General features: G+C 43.4%; 1 protein-coding gene across 1 annotated transcript in view; it reads right to left on the bottom strand.

The window, feature by feature from the left end:
- The window catches only part of LOC309550856 (protein unc-93 homolog A-like), a gene marked incomplete at both ends in the record, with an annotated part of 436,926 nt that overhangs the window by 100,467 nt on the left and 316,171 nt on the right, over nt 1–20,288 (bottom strand). Inside the window, one exon of the mRNA XM_082251218.1 lies at nt 19,431–19,633. Within this exon, the coding sequence (XP_082107344.1) occupies nt 19,431–19,633 (203 nt within the window). The remainder of the gene's footprint in view (nt 1–19,430; nt 19,634–20,288) is intronic.

The raw sequence follows: 20,288 nt of genomic DNA on the forward strand, positions 1-20,288 counted from the left end.
GTTTCCTGTGTAAAGACTGACGAGAAAAAAGCATTCAGCACGGTTGCTTTTTCAGTGTCCTCTGTAACCATCCTCCCATCATTGTTAATTATGTGTGCAATATGCTCTGCCCTAGTTTTTTTGCTGTTGATATATTTAAAGAATTTCTTTGGGTTTTTTTTACTATCCTCCGCTATTTGTCTCTCAAAGTTGATTTTAGCCATCTTGATTTCTTGTTTACTTTTCTTATTTGCCTCCTTGTATTGCTCGAAAGTCGATACTGTGCCCTCTGATTTATACTTCTTGAAGGCCAATTTTTTTCCCCTAATAAGTTTTTTGACGCTACGGTTTAGCCAGCCAGGTTTGGCTTTGTCTCTTCTAAATTTATTTCCCATAGGAATGCACTGCAAGATGCCTTTGCCTAATATGTTCCTAAAGCATACCCATTTTTCCTCTGTGGTCAGGGATCCCAGGGTTTGGTCCCAGTTTACCCTTTCCATCAATGAGTACAATTTTGGAAAGTTTGCCCTTCTGAAGTTTAGGGTTCTTATGTTCCCCACTTGCCTTGTTATATTGTTATTTATACTAAATGTGATCATCCTGTGATCGCTAGAGCCCAGATTGTCCTGGACTCCTACCTGCGAGATTAGGTCTGGGTCATTAGTGATCAATAGATCCAGGACTGCATTTTCTCTGGTAGGGGAATCCACCAACTGTGACATGTAATTATCCAGTAAGGTTTCCGTGAATAGGCGGGCCTTCTGTGAGTGTGCAGTCCCCTCTTCCCAGTCAATGTCGGGATAATTGAAGTCCCCCAATATGACGACTGATCCCAATTTTGCCACTTTACTCATTAGTGCTAAGAATTCCAGCTCTACCTCCTCCCCTTGGTTAGGTGGCCTATAGCAAACCCCCACAATTACTTTCCCCTTTTCTCCTTCCCTATGGAGTTCAACCCACACAGATTCTAAATCCATGCTCATCCCATCCGTAATGTCACTCCTTTCTATCACCTTTATATTGTTCTTTACGTAGAGACATACCCCTCCCCCTCTTTTTCCTACCCTGTCCTTCCGGTACACCGAATACCCTTGGATATTGGCCAGCCAGTCATGTGAGGGGTCGAACCAAGTCTCTGTTATTCCAACAAGGTCTATGTCCTCCTCATGTACCAATATTTCCAACTCATCCATTTTATTAGCTAGGCTCCTGGCATTAGCATATACCCCTCTTAGTTTTACGGAAGTTAAGCGCAATTGGCGGTTATGTTTATTCCTGTTTGGTCTGAGATTTTCCCGCACAGACCTGCCAATTGACCTACTGTCGCTGCTGACCCTACAGATGCCTTCAGTCCTCTGCTCCCTCCTGACTGACTCTACTTCTGAGCCCTCCCCCCCCGTCTCCTAGTTTAAAAGCCCCTCCAACTTGGTGGCCATCTTTCTCCCCAAAAGAGCTGTACCGTCCCCATTAAGGTGCAGCCCATCCTTACTAAAGAGCCGGTAGCCGACTGAGAAGTCAGCCCAGTTCTCCAGGAACCCAAACCCCTCCTTCCTACACCAATTCCTTAGCCACTTGTTAAGTTCCCTAATCTCCTTCTGCCTCTCCTGTGTGGCTCGAGGGTGACAAAACCCTTCCATATCAGGGTGACCGCTATAGAGAAAAGATCGTTTCTCTTGTGTCACATTCAGTGCACTAATATGGCTTCTCACCTGTGAGCATTCTTTTTGCTGCAGGAGTTTATAGGGCATTTTTGAGGACATGTTTGGAGTCAGGCATGACATCTGAACATGTGTATAGGGGTATATATACACACACATGTATGTATATATATACCTGTACATATATAGGTGTGAAAGGAGCAGAACACTATACTTTCGCTAATGAAATAATTAACACTAATATGGCTCCGCTCCTAACACACCTATATATGTGTAAGTGTAAAATACATATAAGTGTGTGTGTATATATATACCCCTGTACAGAAGTTCAGGTGTTTTGCCTGCCTCCAAAGAACCCAAAAAAATGCCTAAAAAAACGCCTGCAAGGACAAACCTGGGCAATTATTTTTTTGGCGCTGGCATTTTTTTGGGTTCTTTGGAGGCAGGCAAAACATCTGAACTTCTGTATAGGGGTATATATATACACACACACACTGATATGTATTTTACACTTACACATATATAGGTGTGATAGGAGCGGAGCCATATTGGTGTTAATTATTTAATTAGCGCAAGTATAGTGTTCTGCTCCTTTCACACCTATATATGTGTATGGGTATATATACATATAAGTGTGTGTGTATATATACCCCTATACAGAAGTTCAGATGTTTTACCTGCCTCCAAAGAACCCAAAAAAATGCCAGCGCCAAAAAAAAAATGCCCAGGTTTGTTCTTGCAGGCGTTTTTTTTTTGGCACTTTTTTGGGTTCTTTGGAGGCAGGCATGACATTTGAACTTCTGTATAGGGGTATATATACACACCTACACATATATAGGTGTGAAAGTAGCAGAACACTATACTTGCGCTAATGAAATAATTAGCACTAATATGGCTCCGCTCCTAACACACCTATATATGTGTAAGTGTAAAATACATATATAGGGGTATATATACACACACACTTATATGTATTTTACACTTATACATATATAGGTGTGTTAGGAGCGGAGCCATATTAGTGGTAATTATTTCATTAGCAAAAGTATAGTGTTCTGCTACTTTCACACCTATATATGTGTATGGGTATATATACATATAAGTATGTGTGTATATATACCCCTACACAGAAGTTCTGATGTTATTCCTGCCTCCAATAACCCCCAAAAAATGCCCAAAAGGTGTGAAAATAGCGGAGCCATATCCCTGTTCTATAAGTGACATAATACAAACAATCTTTTTTTTTTTATGGTTCTGGACATGCTACAGAGCTGAAACTTCACAGGTACACTTTTTAGACCCCCCCCCCCCCCAGACACTAAATCCAAAGTCAAAATCAAATCTCATTTTTTTTTAAATTTTTTCAATAATTGGCTCTCTATCAAAAATGAAAATTTTTAAGAACTTTTTTTGTGTGATTAATAGTCCCTGGGGCATGACCCAGAACCCTAGGCACTTTTTAGGGGCATTTATTGGGTTTTAGGGCTTCAAAATGGGGTTTTCTGATTACCGAAGTTAGGGTCCCATTGATTTCAGTGGGGTTCTGAAATCCGGGCCGAACTTTCAGGAAGTTCCGATGTTCTGGCCGAACCGAACTTTTGAAAAGTTCGATCATCCCTACTCAGGAGGAGTGGAGGACAGAGGAGCAAAGAGAGAGAGGTATCTTATAGCATGAGAAGCAAGTCTTTTGTAGCGTGCCTCATTTTCTCTCCACCACTGAAGAGGATGACTTCTTCTGTCAATTACTGATTCTTTCAAATAGAGATGAAGTTCATCATCCAGGCTCATAGTTGCAGATTTAGAAGAAATTGAATCCTCCGCATGAGGTCCTAATAAAACACTGAAAATGTCCTGATAAATTTGACCACGATAAAGAAGATCCTTTTCTGTTCGTTGACATATTTTTGGACATTTGTCTGTTTTTGCAGCATGCTGCACTTCATAAAAATAGTGTTCTGGACTTGTCTTTTCAGCAGGAACCTCCTGCACCTCCTGTTGAATATCTTCTGTCAGCCATTGTTTTGCCTTTGCCAATACATCATCAGAAGAGAAAGCATGGTTCTTGTATTGAGGATTTAAAAGACTTGCAAGCACAACATTTTTAATCTGTTCATGCTTCTCAAAACATATATCAATCAAAGCTCTTTGGCTTGACATACCATCATTTGAAAGTTGAAGGGTGTTATGTGCCATGACACTGAGGTATGACATATCAGCAAGACTCATTCCTTTCCGTATGTTTGCTCCACTGTCTCGAAGTAGCACAAGCATCACTCGGTCTTTGTTGAATCCCCAGTCTTCAAACATGCCTAGAAACATTTCTCTACTGTACTCCCCAGTGTGAGATCCTTGCATCACTTTTGTATTCAACACCAATTGCTTTTTTGTCCATCCGCTGCCAATGCAGTGGCATGTAAGAATCATTAGTGACTCTGACTCTGTTTGTCCTGACCAGCAGTCAGTCGTGAATGAGAGTGAGTTGCCAGCATTCTCTGGTTGCAGCATAGCCTTTACTTTGTCAACGACCATTTGGTGAAGCTTTACCAGCATTTCGGTTCGATAATACTTCTCATTCTTCAGTGTGTAGCTTGGCTCAAGTATGGACATCAACCGCTTAAATCCTAAGTCAAACACCATTGTAAATGGCTGGTTATCAGTGACAATCATCTCTGTGATTACTCTGTCCAGCAGTTGGGATCTTTCATCTGAATCTAAACAGTGACACCTGTTTTTTTTAGAAACATATCTGTTATTGTTGTCTGGGATAGTGGAGGAGGTATTTCAAAATCACATTGATATTCATTTTGTTTTTTTATGTGCTGTATGATATAATTCAATATGATGAACTCTTAGATGGGCACAAAGATTTGACGTATTTCTGTTTTTTGCAGTTACTGATCCCATGCTTATATTGTTTGTACATGTGTTGCACACTGCTGCTTTTCCTGGAGAAGGTTGAGAAATAGTCCCAGACCACCCTTTTACTTTTTCTCTCCTCATTCATCTCCATTTCAATTTGAAAGACACAAAAAAGATTAAAAAATGGCTTGGTGAAGTTGCTGCTGCTGCAGGCACTGGCAACCTGTTGTGGGTTGGTGGCTGACGCCTGGCAGTGTGGGTTGCTTGCTGGCACCCTGTTGTGGGTTGGTGGCTGACGCCTGGCAGTGTGGGTTGCTTGCTGGCACCCTGTTGTGGGTTGGCAGCTGACACCTGGCAATGTGGTTGCTTGCTGGCACCCTGTTGTGGGTTGGTGGCTGATGCCTGGCAGTGTGGGTTGCTTGCTGGCACCCTGTTGTGGGTTGGTGGCTGACGCCTGGCAGTGTGGGTTGCTTGCTGGCACCCTGTTGTGGGTTGGCAGCTGACACCTGGCAATGTGGGTGGTTGCTGGCACCCTATTGTGGGTTGGTGGCTAATGCCTGACAGTGTGGGTTGCTTGCTGGCACCCTGTTGTGGGTTGGTGGCTGACGCCTGGCAGTGTGGGTGGTTGCTGGCACCCTGTTGTGGGTTGGTGGCTGACGCCTGGCAGTGTAGGTTGCTTGCTGGCACCCTGTTGTGGGTTGGTGGCTGACGCCTGACAGTGTGGGTTGCTTGCTGGCACCCTGTTGTGGGTTGGTGGCTGATGCCTGGCAGTGTGGGTGGTTGCTGGCACCCTGTTGTGGGTTGGTGGCTGACGCCTTGCAGTGTGGGTTGCTTGCTGGCATCCTGTTGTGGGTTGGTGACTGATGCCTGGCAGTGTGGGATGCTTGCTAGCATCCTGTTGTGGGTTGGTGGCTGATGCCTGGTAGTGTGGGTTGCTTGCTGGCATCCTGTTGTGGGTTGGTGGCTGACACCTGGCAGTGTAGGTTGCTTGCCTGCACCCTGTTGTGGGTTGGTGGCTGACGCCTGACAGTGTGGGTTGCTTGCTGGCACCCTGTTGTGGGTTGGTGGCTGATGCCTGGCAGTGTGGGTGGTTGCTGGCACCCTGTTGTGGGTTGGTGGCTGACGCCTGGCAGTGTGGGTTGCTTGCTGGCATCCTGTTGTGGGTTGGTGACTGATGCCTGACAGTGTGGGTTGCTTGCTAGCATCCTGTTGTGGGTTGGTGGCTGATGCCTGGCAGTGTGGGTTGCTTGCTGGAATCCTGTTGTGGGTTGGTGGCTGATGCCTGGCAGTGTGGGTTGCTTGCTGGCACCCTGTTGTAGGTTGGTGGCTGATGCCTGGCAGTGTGGGTTGCTTGCTAGCACCCTGTTGTGGGTTGGTGGCTGACGCCTGGCAGTGTGGGTGGCTTGGTGTCACCCTGTTGTGGGTGGCTTGCTTGCCGGAACATTATGGTGGCTGGCTGGCTGGCTTGGTGTCACCCTGTTATGGGTGGCTGGCTTGCAGGAACACTGTGGTGGCTGGCTGGCTTGATGTCACCCTGTTATGGGTGGCTGGCTTGCAGGAACACTGTGGTGGCTGGATGGCTTGGTGTCACCTGTTGTGGGTGGCTTGCTTGCTGGAACACTGTGGTGGGTGGGTGGGTGGCTGGCTGGAACACTGTGGTGGGTGGCTGGCTTGGGTCACCGTGTTTTTTGGGTGGCTGGCTTGGTGTCACTCACTCACCCTGGCCTGTTGTGGGTAGCTGGCTTGCTGGAACGCTGTAAGGTCACTGGTCACGGTGGTGGGTGGCTGACTTGGTGTCATATGGGTGGCTGGAACCCTGTTGTGGAGTGGTGGCTGGATGCTGGCCTGCTGGCACCCTGTTCTGTTGTGGGTCAGATGGCTGGCAGTTGGCAACCTGTGCTGGGTGGCTGAGGCCAAGGCATGTGGGTGGATGGATGGGTAGCACCGTGACCGGACCGGACTGCAGCTGGCTGTAACACGAGGCTGTGTGAGGCATGGGAGGCGGTCTTAAGGCAGAGAAGGTGTGCAGCACACGGTGAAATGGCGTCATGTATGGGCCACGCAGGCGTGGGAGGCGGTGTTAGAAGGCAGAACGCGTGCGTGCAACATACGCAATGACGTCACAAAAATATCGGCAAAATCAGTAAATCCAAAGGCCGATACAGATATATCGGGGAAAGTGCATATCGGCCCCCGATATATCAGTGTTGCCGAAAATCGGTCGATCTCTAGTACAAAGACTAGTTTGTCTTGCCTGCAGTCAAGCATGGTGGTGGGAGTGTCATGGTCCGGGGCTGCATGACTGCTGCCGACACTGGGAAGCTACAGTTCATTGAGGGAACTGTCAGAACTATTGAGGCTCAAAGGAATCATATCAGGCCCATACATATTATTTTATACATATTGTTATATGGACATCCTGAAAGCCATTTTTTCATGAGGTGAATGTAAGTTCATTGACCTTGAGTAAGGATTCTTACAGAAAATCTTAGAGTCTTAGCAAAGACCTTCTCAAGCCAATGAATTAAAGGAGCCCAAACATAAAGCCAAGATAAGGACTAGCCATGGTGCCAGGCTGGGTTATATGAGAGTAATGTCATTCTTGTCTGGATTTCAACAATGAATAAGAGATCAGAGTGTTTCTTTTTTGAAGGGCTCATTTAAAAATCAGCTTGAGGAAACATTATTATTATTTGTAGTAATTGTATTAGCAACAATATTATTATGTCATTGTATTATATGAAGCATATACATAGGCCTACTTAATTGAATAAGTTCTAGGAATGTTTTATATATATTTACTTTTATAATATTCAACTAATATTCATTATATATTGGGGGAGGTACTCTTTGAATTATATGTGTATTATTATGGATATAGTAGATATAAGCTTCAAATATATAGAATAGGGTGATATGTCTACCATTGTCTTTTTTTATACATAAAGAACTAATTGGTATACAGGGATTCCACTTTAGGTTACCTCACTTTCAAGAAATGTTAATTGCAGTGGTCTCAAATCCTATACAGGTAATATATATCTTGGGAGAGTCTGTATTCTTGACAGTAAAGTGACATGGGGGGTAAAAGATTTGAAACCCCTGATGAAGACACGTGGTCCCTTGTGTCGTCACGCGTAGGGGAGGGGCAAGGACGGACGGAGTGCATCGCCGAGTTACAGGTGAGACTGTCAGGCTGTCAGGCTGAATCCATTGCAGAGGATAGGACACAGCTGCGGCGTCTCCCATTATACCACAACGGTACTTCAGAGATTGTTAAACCTGGATGGCTGTCTAATGGTGCATGGATGCACCAAAGCATGTGAGTGCATTACCATATTTTTAAACAGAATAAAACGTTTTTAAAGGTATAAGCACTATTGTGAGCCTTTTTTGCTTTCATGATACGCTGGCCAATACGGAGACATCGGCAGATATATGGGATATGATCACCTGGAAGTACTAACCATTAGATATCCAGCATATGAGCCTAATTGAATCTATCATAAGGTGAGCGCCCAATCACAAGGGGGTGCACGATTAGGATTGAGTTGTGACACCCTGGTCACTTGGTTTGGGAACACTGCCACAGTCAGGTGGCTCGAGCACATATAGAAGATTCGTTTGTATTGATTTTCACCAAAGACTTTTTTGGACACTTGATTTTTATTTGTTGCTTGGATTTATACATATATTTTACCACAGTTATAAATTATTGATTATTGAATTTTATGGTTATGGAATTAGGATCTTTTGCTTGAGGGTTATACGTATTCACTTATTTTGTTATACATTAATATAATTTTTTTACACATCTGGATAGATTTTTATTTTGCGCAACACTATTATTATATTTATTGAGAATCTCCTTACTTTTAGATCCTTGCTTATTTGCATAAATAGACACTGTTTATCAGAGCAGTATAAACATTCTGACATAATCATGATCCCCTCCCTTCAGAGACTGGGCCGCAGGGCAGTATTCCAACATAAAAACCCCAAACACACCTCCAAGACAACCGCTGTCTTGCTAAAGAAGCTGAGGGTAAAGGTGATGGACTGGCCAAGCATGTCTCCAGACCTAAATCCTATTGAGCATCTGTGGGGCATCCTCAAGCGGAAGGTGGAGGAGTGCAAGGTCTCTTACATTCATCAGCTCCGTGATGTCGTCATGGAGGAGTGGAAGAGGGCTCCAGTGAAGCTCTGGTGAACTCCATGCCCAAGAGGGTTAAGGTAGTGATAGAAAATAAGGATGGCCACACAAAATATTGACCCTTTGGGCCGAATTTGGACATTTTAACTTAGGGGTATCCTCACTTTTATTGCCAGTGGTTTAGCCATTAATGGCTGTGTGTTAAGTTATTTTGAGGTGACAGCAAATTTACATTGTTATACATGCTGTACACTCACTACTTTACATTGTAGCAAATTGTAATTTCTTCAGTGTTGTCACGTGAAAACATATGATAAAATATATGTATCTATGGACTGGGTAATGTGTTGGGAACAAAAGGATGTCACATTGTTTGATGGAAATGAAAATGATCAACCTACAGAGGGCTGAATTCAAAGACACCCTGAAAATCAGAGTTAAAAAATGATGCAGCAGGCTAGTCCACTGTGCTATTATTCATGTTTTAAAGAAACAGGATAATTTTTTTTTTTTTTTAGGGTTACAACTACTTGAAATCTGCCAAAGAAGAGACATTCTAGATTTCAAGGTGAAATCCGATTCTCTCTTTCCTTCCAGCCTAAATGCTTAAAAGGTAGATAGATAGTTAGTGAGGTTGAAAAAAGACATAAGTCCATCCAGTTCAACCTATGATGTGTGTGTGTGTGTGTTTGCTTTTAACCGTACATTGTATACCCCTGTATGTTGTGGTCTTTAAGGTGTCCATCCAATAGTTTTTTGAAACTATCAATGCTCCCCGCTGATACGACTGCTTGTGGAAGAGAATTCCACATCCTTACCGCTCTTACAGTGAAGAACCCCTTACGCACTTTAAGGTTAAACCGCCTTTCCTCAAGTTTTAGTGAACTTCAAAACTGTTCCAGTTTTTGTTTTCAAATTCAGAAAATAACTCATAATTAGTGTTGAGCGAACCCGGACTGTATTGTTCGGGTTCGTACTGGACTTTTGGGTATTTGGTACCCGGACCCGAAGCAGAACATTTCACTGTGTGTTTGGGTACTGTCCGTTGTTCAGTAACGTTATTTGATGTTTTGGCGCGGTTTTAATGGCGCGGTTTCAACAGCTGCAAGGCAGCCAATCAGCAAGCGTTTAACTAGTGTGCCCTAGAAGCCATCACAGCCATGGCTACTAATGGCATGGCTGTGATTGGCCAGTGCAGCATGTGACCTAGACTCTATATAAGCTGGAGTCACACAGCGCCGCGCGTCCCTCTGTTATAACTATACTAGGGAGAGGTTCCTGATATTTCTGCTGAGGGGGAGATAGGAGATTACTGTAGGGTCAGGCTGGAGATTGCTTTGAAGGAAAGCTTAGGAACAATCTTCAATGATCATACAGCGATCTACATTGATTTGATTGTGTGAGGGTGCAGTGCACAATCTTTTTGCCCGGAGGGAGAGATAGGAGATTACTGTAGGGTCAGGCTGGAGATTGCTTTGAGGGAAAGCTTAGGAACAATCTTCTTTAATCAGACAGCGATCTACATTGATTGTATAGTGTGGGGGTGCAGTGCACGATCTTTATGCCCTGACCTGAGCCCAGTGAGGAGGAGGAATAAAAAAACAAAATTTTCCTTCATATTTAACTTTGACATACAGCGTTTAGACAGACACTGCATTTCAAATCTGCTATTCAACAAGCACCAATTAAGGGGACAATTATTTATCAGATTTTCATTCATACGTCACAGTGCGATACACCCATTGCATACTGTTGTATTCCGCTTTGCAATAAAAAACCCATTTAGGGGCAAAAAAAGTTGATTGCGGCCCTGTCCACATATGTTACAGTGACATACACCCATTGCATACTGTTGTATTGCGCATTGCAATAAAAAAAAAAAAACACTTAGGGGCAAAAAAAGTTGATTGTGGCCCTGTCTGCATATGTTACAGTGACATACACCCATTGCATACTGTTCTATTGTGCTTTGTAATAAAAAAAAACACTTAGGGGCAAAAAAAGTTGATTGCGGCCCTGTCTGCATATGTTACAGTGAGATTCACCCATTGCATACTGTTGTATTGCGCTTTGCAATTAAAAACCCATTTAGGGCCAAAAAAAAGTTGATTGTGGCCCTGTCTGCATATGTTACAGTGAGATACACCCATTGCATACTGTTGTATTGCGCTTTGCAATAATAAAAAAAAAAAACATTTAGGGGCAAAAAAAGTTAATTGTGGCCCTGTCTGCACATGTTACAGTGAGATACACCCATTGCATACTTTTTGTATTGCGCTTTGCAATAAAAAAAACCCATTTAGGGGCAAAAAAGTTGATTGTGGCCCTGTCTGCATATGTTACAGTGAGATACACCCATTGCATACTGTTGCATTGTGCTTTGCAATTAAAAAAACCCATTTAGGGGAAAAAAAATTGATTGTGGCCCTGTCTGCATATGTTACAGTGAGATACACCCATTGCATACTGTTGTATTGCGCTTTGCAATAAAAAAAAAAACATTTAGGGGCAAAAAAAGTTGATTGTGGCCCTGTCTGCATATGTTACAGTGAGATACACCCATTGCATACTGTTGTATTGCGCTTTGCAATAAAAAAAAACGATTTAGGGGCAAAAAAAGTTGATTGTGGCCCTGTCTGCATATGTTACAGTGAGATACACCCATTGGATACTGTTGTATTGGGCTTTGCAATAAAAAAACCCATTTAGGGGCAAAAAAAGTTGATTGTGGCCCTGTCTGCATATGTTACAGTGAGATGTACCCATTGCATACTGTTGTATTGCGCTTTGCAATAATAAAATCCCATTTAGGGGCAAAAAAAGTTGTATTGCGGCCCTGTCTGCATATATTACAGTGACATACACCCATTGCATACTGTTGTATTGCGCTTTGCAATAAAAAAAAAAACATTTAGGGGCAAAAAAAGTTGATTGCGGCCCTGTCTGCATATGTTACAGTGAGATACACCCATTGCATACTGTTGTATTGCGCTTTGCAATAAAAAAAACCCATTTAGGGGCAAAAAAAGTTGATTGTGGCCCTGTCTGCATATGTTACAGTGAGATACACCCATTGCATACTGTTGTATTGCACTTTGCAATAAAAAAAAAAACATTTTGGAGCAAAAAAAGTTGATTGTGGCCCTGTCTGAATATGTTACAGTGAGATACTCCCATTGCATACTGTTGTATTGCGCTTTGCAATAAAAAAAAACATTTAGGGGCAAAAAAAGTTGATTGCGGCCCTGTCTGCATATGTTACAGTGAGATACACCCATTGCATACTGTTGTATTGCGCATTGCAATAAAAAAAACCATTTAGGGAAAAAAAAAATTGTTTGCGGCCCTGTCGGCAAATGTTACAGTGAGATACACCCATTGCATACTGTTGTATTGCGCTTTGCAATAAAAAAAACCATTTAGGTGCAAAAAAAGTTGATTGCGGCCTAGGCTGCATATGTTACAGTGAGATACACTCATTGCATACTGTTGTATTCCGCTTTGCAATAAAAACCCATTTAGGTGCAAAAAAGTAAATTGCGGCCCTGTCTGCATATGGTACAGTGAGATACACCCATTGCATACTGTTGTGTTGTGCATTGCAATAAAAACCCATTTAGGGGGAAAAAAATAAATTGCGGGCTAGTCTGCATATTTTACTGTGAGATACACCCTTTCTATACTGTTGTTATATTCCGCTAGTCAATAAAAATATTAATTTGCGGCCTAGTCTGTATCTGTACGTGTGAGATATACCCTTTGGATACTGTTGTTCTATTCCGCTATTCAATAAACACCCATTTAGGGAAAAAAATATTAAATTGCGGCATAGTCTGCATATGTTACAGCGCAACATGGCACACAGGTCTCGCATGGAGGCCCAGTTACTGGAGGAGAAGTGGTGCTGTTCCATAGAGCGACTCATGCGTGCATGCTGCAGCTGAAACTCCACTATGGCCTGCTGCTGCTCGCACAGTCTGGCCAGCATGTGCAAGGTGGAGTTCCACCTTGTGGGCACGTCACATATGAGGCGGTGAGCGGGAAGGCCGAAGTTACGCTGCAGCGCTGACAGGCGAGCAGCAGCAGGGTGAGAAGGACGAAAGTGCGCACAGATGGCCGCATTTTCTGCAGCAGCTCTGACATATCGGGGTAAATTCTAAGGAAACTCTGCACCACCCAATTCAGCACATGCGCCAGGCAAGGGATGTGTGTCAAACCGGCTAGGCCCAGAGCTTCTACGAGATTTCGCCTGTCATCGCAACCACCAGGCCAGGCTTGAGGCTTACTGGCAGCAACCACTCATCGGTCTGCTGCTGAATGCCCCTCCACAACTCCTGCGCAGTGTGTGGTTTTTTCCCCCCAAACAGGCCTAAAACAGGTTTTAAAACTGCCTGCTGTCGTTTACCCCTGGCTGTGCTGAAGTTGGTGGTGAAGGTGTTACGCTGACTGGATAAGGAAGCGGTAGAGGATGAGGAAGTGAAGTAGGAGGAGTTAGGAACAGGAGGCAAACTGAAGCGCACTGCAATCCTCGGTGGTGGAAGGACATGCGCCAAACTGCTATCTGCCTCAGGCCCAGCCGCCACTGCATTTACCCAGTGTGCTGTTAGGAAGATATATAAAGTCCCTGACCATGCTTACTGGTCCACGTATCCGTAGTTAGGTGGACCTTGCCACAGATGTCGTTGTGCAGTGCACACCTGATTTTGTCACCCACTTGCTTGTGCAGGGAAGGGGTGGCTTGCCTGAAAAAGTAGTGGTGACTGGGCATGACGTACTGTGGGACAGCCACCACCATAAGGATTCTGCGTCTCCACCAGACGGAATGACAGCATTTCAAAGGCCTGGAATTTTGAAATGCTGGCATTCAGGGCCAGGGACCGCGGGTGGGTAGGGGGGTACTTCCTCTTCCGCTCCAGTGTTTGGGAGATAGAAAGCTAAATGCTTCTACGGGACATTGTGGATATGGTTGTTGGTGACCCAGGTGGTGGTGTTGCTGGCAGATCCTCTGTTTGCGGGGTGGCAGGTGCCACTGTCACTACAGAGGTGGATGAAGAGGCCGAGACTGCAGCAGAAGAGGAAGCAGGAGGAGCCAGAGACCTTTCTTGGTTTTTGAGGTGTCTACTCCACTGCAGCTCATGCTTTGCACTTAGATGCCTGGTCTTGCAGGTTGTGCTCAGGTTGAGAAGGTTTATGCCTCGCTTCAGGCTCTGATTGCACAGTGTGCAAACCACTCGTGTCCTGTCATCATCACATTGTCTGAAGAACTGCCACGCTAGGGAACTCCTTTGAGCTGGCTTTGGTGTGCTCGGTCCCTTGCTGCGTTGGGCAGTAGCAGGCGTAGTGTCTAGGGCACGGCCACTCCGCTTTTGCACCCTGCTCCCTCTTCAGCTGTGCTGGTGGCTCTGTGCGACCACCGCCTCTTTCTCCAAACTACTCAGGTCACCTGCATGACGTTCATTCCATGTGGGGTCGAGGACCTCATCGTCCTCCACATCATCTTCCACCCAGTCTTCATCCCTGCAACCCTTGCCGGTCTCCACAATTCGAAATTCCGCAGCAGTTGTGTTTCGTCATCATCCGAGACATGCTGCGATAGTCCTCCCATGTACTCATCTTGAGACATAAGTGGTTGGGCATCGGTGCACTCAATCTCTTCCACTTCTGGGGCAGGGCTAGGTGGATGGCCCTGGGAAACCATGCTAACAGAGTCATCAAAAAGAAGAAGAGACTGCTGCATGACTTGGGGCTCAGACTGCTTGGCTGATTTGCAAGGGGGTGAGGTGAAAGATTGATGGACATTGGCTGCAGGTGCCAACGCTGACCATTCAGCAGAAGACTGGGTGGGAGACAATGTGATTAGGTCTGCAAGATCTCCCTCTCCATAGCAAAAAAAGGAGTACATACTGTCCAACTGCTAATCAATTCAGTTTTTCTGGCTTGTTGCCCTGAAAAAGCACACGCTAATATATATTTTAGGAGGTTTAAACCTGTCTAATAGAGAGCCATCTTGCATAGTGGCCTAGTATGGTGTGCTACATGTCCATAGAATATGTCTGGCACTTGACTGTGACATAAAAAAAACTATTTTTTTGTAATATAAATAAAATATGCATAATCTCTTCCTCTGACACAGTGGCTAAGGAAAAATGCTTACTTCCCCTACTATCACTTTTGGACCGGAATGATTTCTCCCTTTATGACCAGGCCATTTTTTGCAATGCGGCACTGCGTTATTTTAACTGAAAATTGCACGGTTGTGCGACGCGGTACCAAAATAATACTGATGTCCTTTTTTTCCCATAAATAGAGCTTTCTTTTGGTGGTATTTGATCAACTGTGCGATTTTTATTTTTTTCGCTATAAAAAAAAAGAATGACAAAACTGAAAAAACAAACAATATGTTTTACTTTCTGCTATATAAATCTAAATAAAAAAAAAAAAATTAAAAATTCATGATTTCAGGCCAATTTGTATTCTGCCACATATTTTTGGTTAAAAAAATCCCATTGTATATTGATTGGTTTACGCAAAAGTTATCGCTTCTACAAACTATGGTTTGCGCAAAAGTTATCGCTTCTACAAACTAGGGGAAAGATTTATGTTATTTGTATTTATTTATTTATTTATTTTTACTTGTAATAGCGGCGATCAGTGATTTTTGAAGAGACAAAAACTCACTGCTCAAGGTGGTGTAATTGCCTGATGACTCACACAGGTGCATGCCCCGGCTCGCCTCCGTGAAAACTTGATAAAAGAAAAGGAATTGGCAGCACTCCAGGTTGAGTCAAAATCCAGATTTATTGACTGGACATCCAAATTATGACAATCGTGACAAGGTACTTTTGACTCAACCTGGAGTGCTGCCAATTCCTTTTCTTTGATCAGTGATTTTTAGTGGGACTGCGACATTGCGGCGGACAGATCGGACACCTAACTGACATTTTTGACACGTTTGGGGGGACCAGTGACATTACTACAGGAATCAGTGCTAAAAATATGCACTGGTACTGTACTAATGACACTGGCAGGGAAGGGGTTAACACCAGGGCCAATCAAAGGGTTAAATATATCCCTAGGGGGGCTTTCTAACTGTGTGGGAGGTGGGCTTTTGGATCGAACACAGGGACCTGTGTTCCTAAATAGGAGGAACACAGGAGCCCTGTGTTCATTGCTGACAGAACAGTAGTCTGCCATGTTTACAACAGCAGACCGCCGTTCTGCCTCCACAGGGAGCAATCGCCAGTGACCAGCGACAATCGCAGCCGCCATACCTGCAGATCAGCTGCCGTATTTGTACGGCGGCTGGTCGGCAAGTGGTTAATGAACTGTGAATCTTTACAATGTTTAAGACTGCCATGCTTGTAATATGAAACCCGAATAGTTTTTTCTTGGAATTAAATTGACTCATCTCTCGCTCTCCTACATTGCTGCCTTGGGCCCAAAACAAACTCCTGCAATGCTCTCCATTTAATGTGTAAAAATTTTTGCTTTGGTCTCTGGAACATGGATTGTGATTATTTTTCTTATTCAACATAACAACTGCCTAACCTCTGCAATTTGGTTTGTGGTTTTTGGTTGGCACACAATACAGTAGGTTGTTAAATAGAAGATCACAATAAGCTATGCTGTGTGAGTTGTTTTGCTGCTGTTTGGCAATTTATATGATGTCAATATCTTTCAATATCTTTTTATAAAATGTATACCTTATGATAGCTTTTGACTGTATTCTGCTTCCAACGCTCAATTAGAACTTCTACACAAAAAATCTTTTGGCATAAACTACTGGGGTGGAAATCAATCATTTTGGGTGGCTGTGTGTAAGTCAAGCAATTATGCAGAAGAAAAGTTAACTACCGGTAATAGAAATGTAGTTTTTGTGATACCAGAATATGGTGTCACTGACACATGTCCCCCAGGTCAGTGCCCAGCCGCCCCTCATGCCCTTTTTTTGTCACTTCCTTGACTTTTAGCTTAGAAACCAGCCATTAATTAAAACAAACATTTGGCTTCCATTCATTTTAATGGAGTTCAGATTCTGGATCCAAACTTCGATAATGTTCACTGAACCAAACTTAGGAACTTTCAGCTCATCACAAATGATAATAATGGCAGTACTAAAATGGTGAAAGTTATGTATCTCTTTCATATACACCATTATTGATTAGCATAGTAATCATATGGATCTGTTGATCAACAAGGTTTTTAACCCTTAATGACCATCTAACGCAGAGATCCTCAAACTACAGCCCTACAGCTGTTGTGGATCTGCACATCCCATGAGGCATTGTAAAACTCGGACATTCACAGACATGACTAGGCATGATAGGAATTGTAGTTCCTGAACAACTGGAGGGCTATAGTTTGAAGACCCCTGATCTAACACATATATGCAGTGTCCAGGAGGTGGGCTTTAAACATGGGCTCTGCATATGTGTGTTCCCATGTTTGTGCTGGAAGCACGCTCTATCGCTTACTCTCAGCACTGAGACTAGGCTATCCATGACAGCCCCTGGGTGTCCTACTAATGATCAGGACCCAGAGTTACCAGATCCTGATCATATGATCACTGTGATATCCTCTGATTGGCTATCACAGTGATAATTTTTTCTGCAGCTGAAGCCTGTGTTGTCCCTCCTCTGTGAAGAGTAGAGATGGGCCAAACAACCCCCTGTTCGGTTTGCAGCAGAACTCCTGAACAGGGGAAAAATTCTAACCCAAACTGCGAACCCCAGTGAAGTTTATTGTAGACGAACAGGAAAAATCAAAAGTGCCCATTTTCAAGGCTTATATGCAAGTACTTGGCCATAAAATGGGTATGAGGATCTGGATACTGCCCTGGGGGACATGTATCAATGCAAAAAAAAGTTTTTAAAAAACATAAGTTTTTTCAGGAGCAGTGATTTTAATTATGCTTAAAGTGCAACAATAAAAATGAACAATTCCTTTAAAAATAGAGCCTGAGTGGTTCCCTTAGTCTATCTGCAAAGTGGAGCATCTACATAACATGCTGCAGCAAAAATTACATTTCTAAATAAAAAATAAAAAGAACAAGTCAAATCACATTTAAATTCAATCGCATTTGCAACTGCTGGCACCCAGGTATTAAAAAATTAAAGAAAATAATGGCATGGGGTCCCCCAGACCCTTATCCAAGCATGCAGTCTGGCAACTTTCTCGCCCCCCCCCCCCCCCGAACCATACCAGGCCACATGCCCTCAACATAGGGGAGTGCTCTGCCTCCCTGCCCCAAAGCCTCTTGTCCCCATTTTGATGGGCACAGAGGTATCTTCCCAACAACCCTGGGCAGTAGTTGTCAAGGTCTGTGGGTGGAGGGGTTATCGGAATCTGAAAGCCCCCTTTAACAAGGGGGCCCCCAGATCCTGCCCCTCCATGTGAATGGGTAGGGTGTACATAGTACCCCTACCCATTCACCAAAAACGTGTACAAAAAAATAAAAACATGAGAAAGGTTTTTGACAAATCCTTTATTAAAAAAAAAACAAAAAACATTGTCCCTCAATGTAAATCTATCGTCAATCACGCCGCCCACCTCACCGCTGACCCCCCAAAAAAAAAGCTCTGCCTTCTAGGACAGCCGCCCGCCGAATGCCTCCTCCTCGCTTTGGTAGTTCTTATACAGGTAAGGACAGGGCCACCTGGAAACGTCACCTGGTGGCCTTGGCCCCTTGTGACATCACCAGCCCAGCATGCATCGGTCCGTGATGTTACAAGGGGGCGGGGCCCCCAGGTGACGTTGCCAGGTGACCCCGCTCTTACCTATATAAGAACTGTGAAAGAGCAGAGGAGGCAGTCAATGGACGGGCAGCAGTCCTAGAAAGCGGAGAGTTTTTTTTTTTTTTTCGGGTCTGCGGAGTGGTGGGCTGCATGATTGACAATGGATTTACATTGAGGGACACGTTTTCTTTTTTTTCTTTTTTAGAAAGGATTTCTCAACAACTTGTCTCTTGTCTCAAGACTCATCAGTTGTTAAGGATGCAGCGGCCGGCTCCCCGACTCCACTCCTTAACAACCAGCTTACACTGTGCCCTGATTGGGCAAAGGGGTTTAGCGCGGCAAACACCCTGCAAATTCGGGTGTTCGGCAAACAGCTGAACAGGCAAATGTTTACCCCGAACTCATGCTCCAGCCGAATTGTTCGCCCAACACTACACACATGTATACACTTGTGGTTGTATATACCATATGTATGCAGGCTATTTAAATAATTCTGCATTTTTTTAAATGTCACTTCAAGCATTAATAAAATCACTACTCCCTGCCAAACCGAATTAAAAAGTGTTTTTTGCTTTGTTACACGTTCCCCAAGGACAATGCTCAGACCTCTTTCATGCTATATGTTTGACAATTCCTTGCCTATTAGCCAAGAAAATGATCATTACTCTTTTTAACTTTCGGGTCCTGTTAACTTCATAGAGGTTCGAATTCAGCACCCGCCTTCAGGAATGTTTGCCGAACCTGCCTTGAACTGAACCCAGGTACATTCAGCTTATCCCTAGTCATTTGAATGGCACAACATACTGTCCCATAACTATAAAAAAAAAAGGCAGAGGAAGCACATAGCATGTAACGCTCTGCTGAACTTTGTAACATCTGAATAAATATTATTTGTATTAAAAAAAAAAAGTTTTGAATCAAAAAAAAACAACAACATATAAACACCATTTCATAAACTTCTAAATTTTAGTAGAATATATAAAACTAAGTTATGACCAAAAACTATTGTAAATATTCCTGTAAGGTAGTAAAAGCCAATACGTTTACCTTTGTAAAATCACTAGCAATAAATCCTTGCTCAAAGCCACTGAACATAGTGAGTGGAATTAAAAGGCATTGACGTTTATCCCGGAGATGTTTAAATGCTGCAAGAAGCGTGGAACAACAACCATTATCTTCTTGTTGAGCTTTTTCTTCTTGTATCTTATCCAAAAATATGATGATCAATATTACGGCTAGAACACCACAAGCTAAAATATGAAATAAAATTGCAATGTGTTAATAAAATAGGTTGACTTTATGGAGTGCTTAAAACTTAGCATTATAATAAAGCACACTTTATGTTTTGGAAATTGTCTTATGGTTTTGGAGTTTGGGACCAAATCCTTCCAATAAATCTAGAAAATATAGAAAAATGCTCCAAAAAAGACATTTCAAGGGACTCCCAGGGAGTCTGGCACTGTGTGTATCAGACTTAACGCAGCAAAAGAGGCAATATTGTTGCAGGACACAAATACACTTATGAAAGTATACTCAGATAACACCCCACTTCAATATGTGGTATTGGGGGGCCACTGGTTTATCACACCAGTTGTTCAAAAAATTGGCCAGTGAGTTTGGCGCTGTGTGTATCAGACTTAACGCAGCAAAAGAGGCAAAATTGTTGCAGGACACAAATACACTTATGAAAGTATACTCAGATAACACCCCACTTCAAAATGTGGTATTGGGGGGCCACTGGTCTTACACACCAGTTGTTCAAAAAATTGGCAAGGGAGTTTGACACTGTGTGTATCAGACTTAACGCAGCAAAAGAGGCAATACTGTTGCAGGACACAAATACACTTATGAAAGTATACTCAGATAACACCGCACTTCAATATGTGGTTTTGGGGGGCCACTGGT

Source organism: Pelophylax lessonae (assembly GCF_965119305.1).
Source record: "Pelophylax lessonae genome assembly, chromosome: 3".
Taxonomy (NCBI): domain Eukaryota; kingdom Metazoa; phylum Chordata; class Amphibia; order Anura; family Ranidae; genus Pelophylax; species Pelophylax lessonae.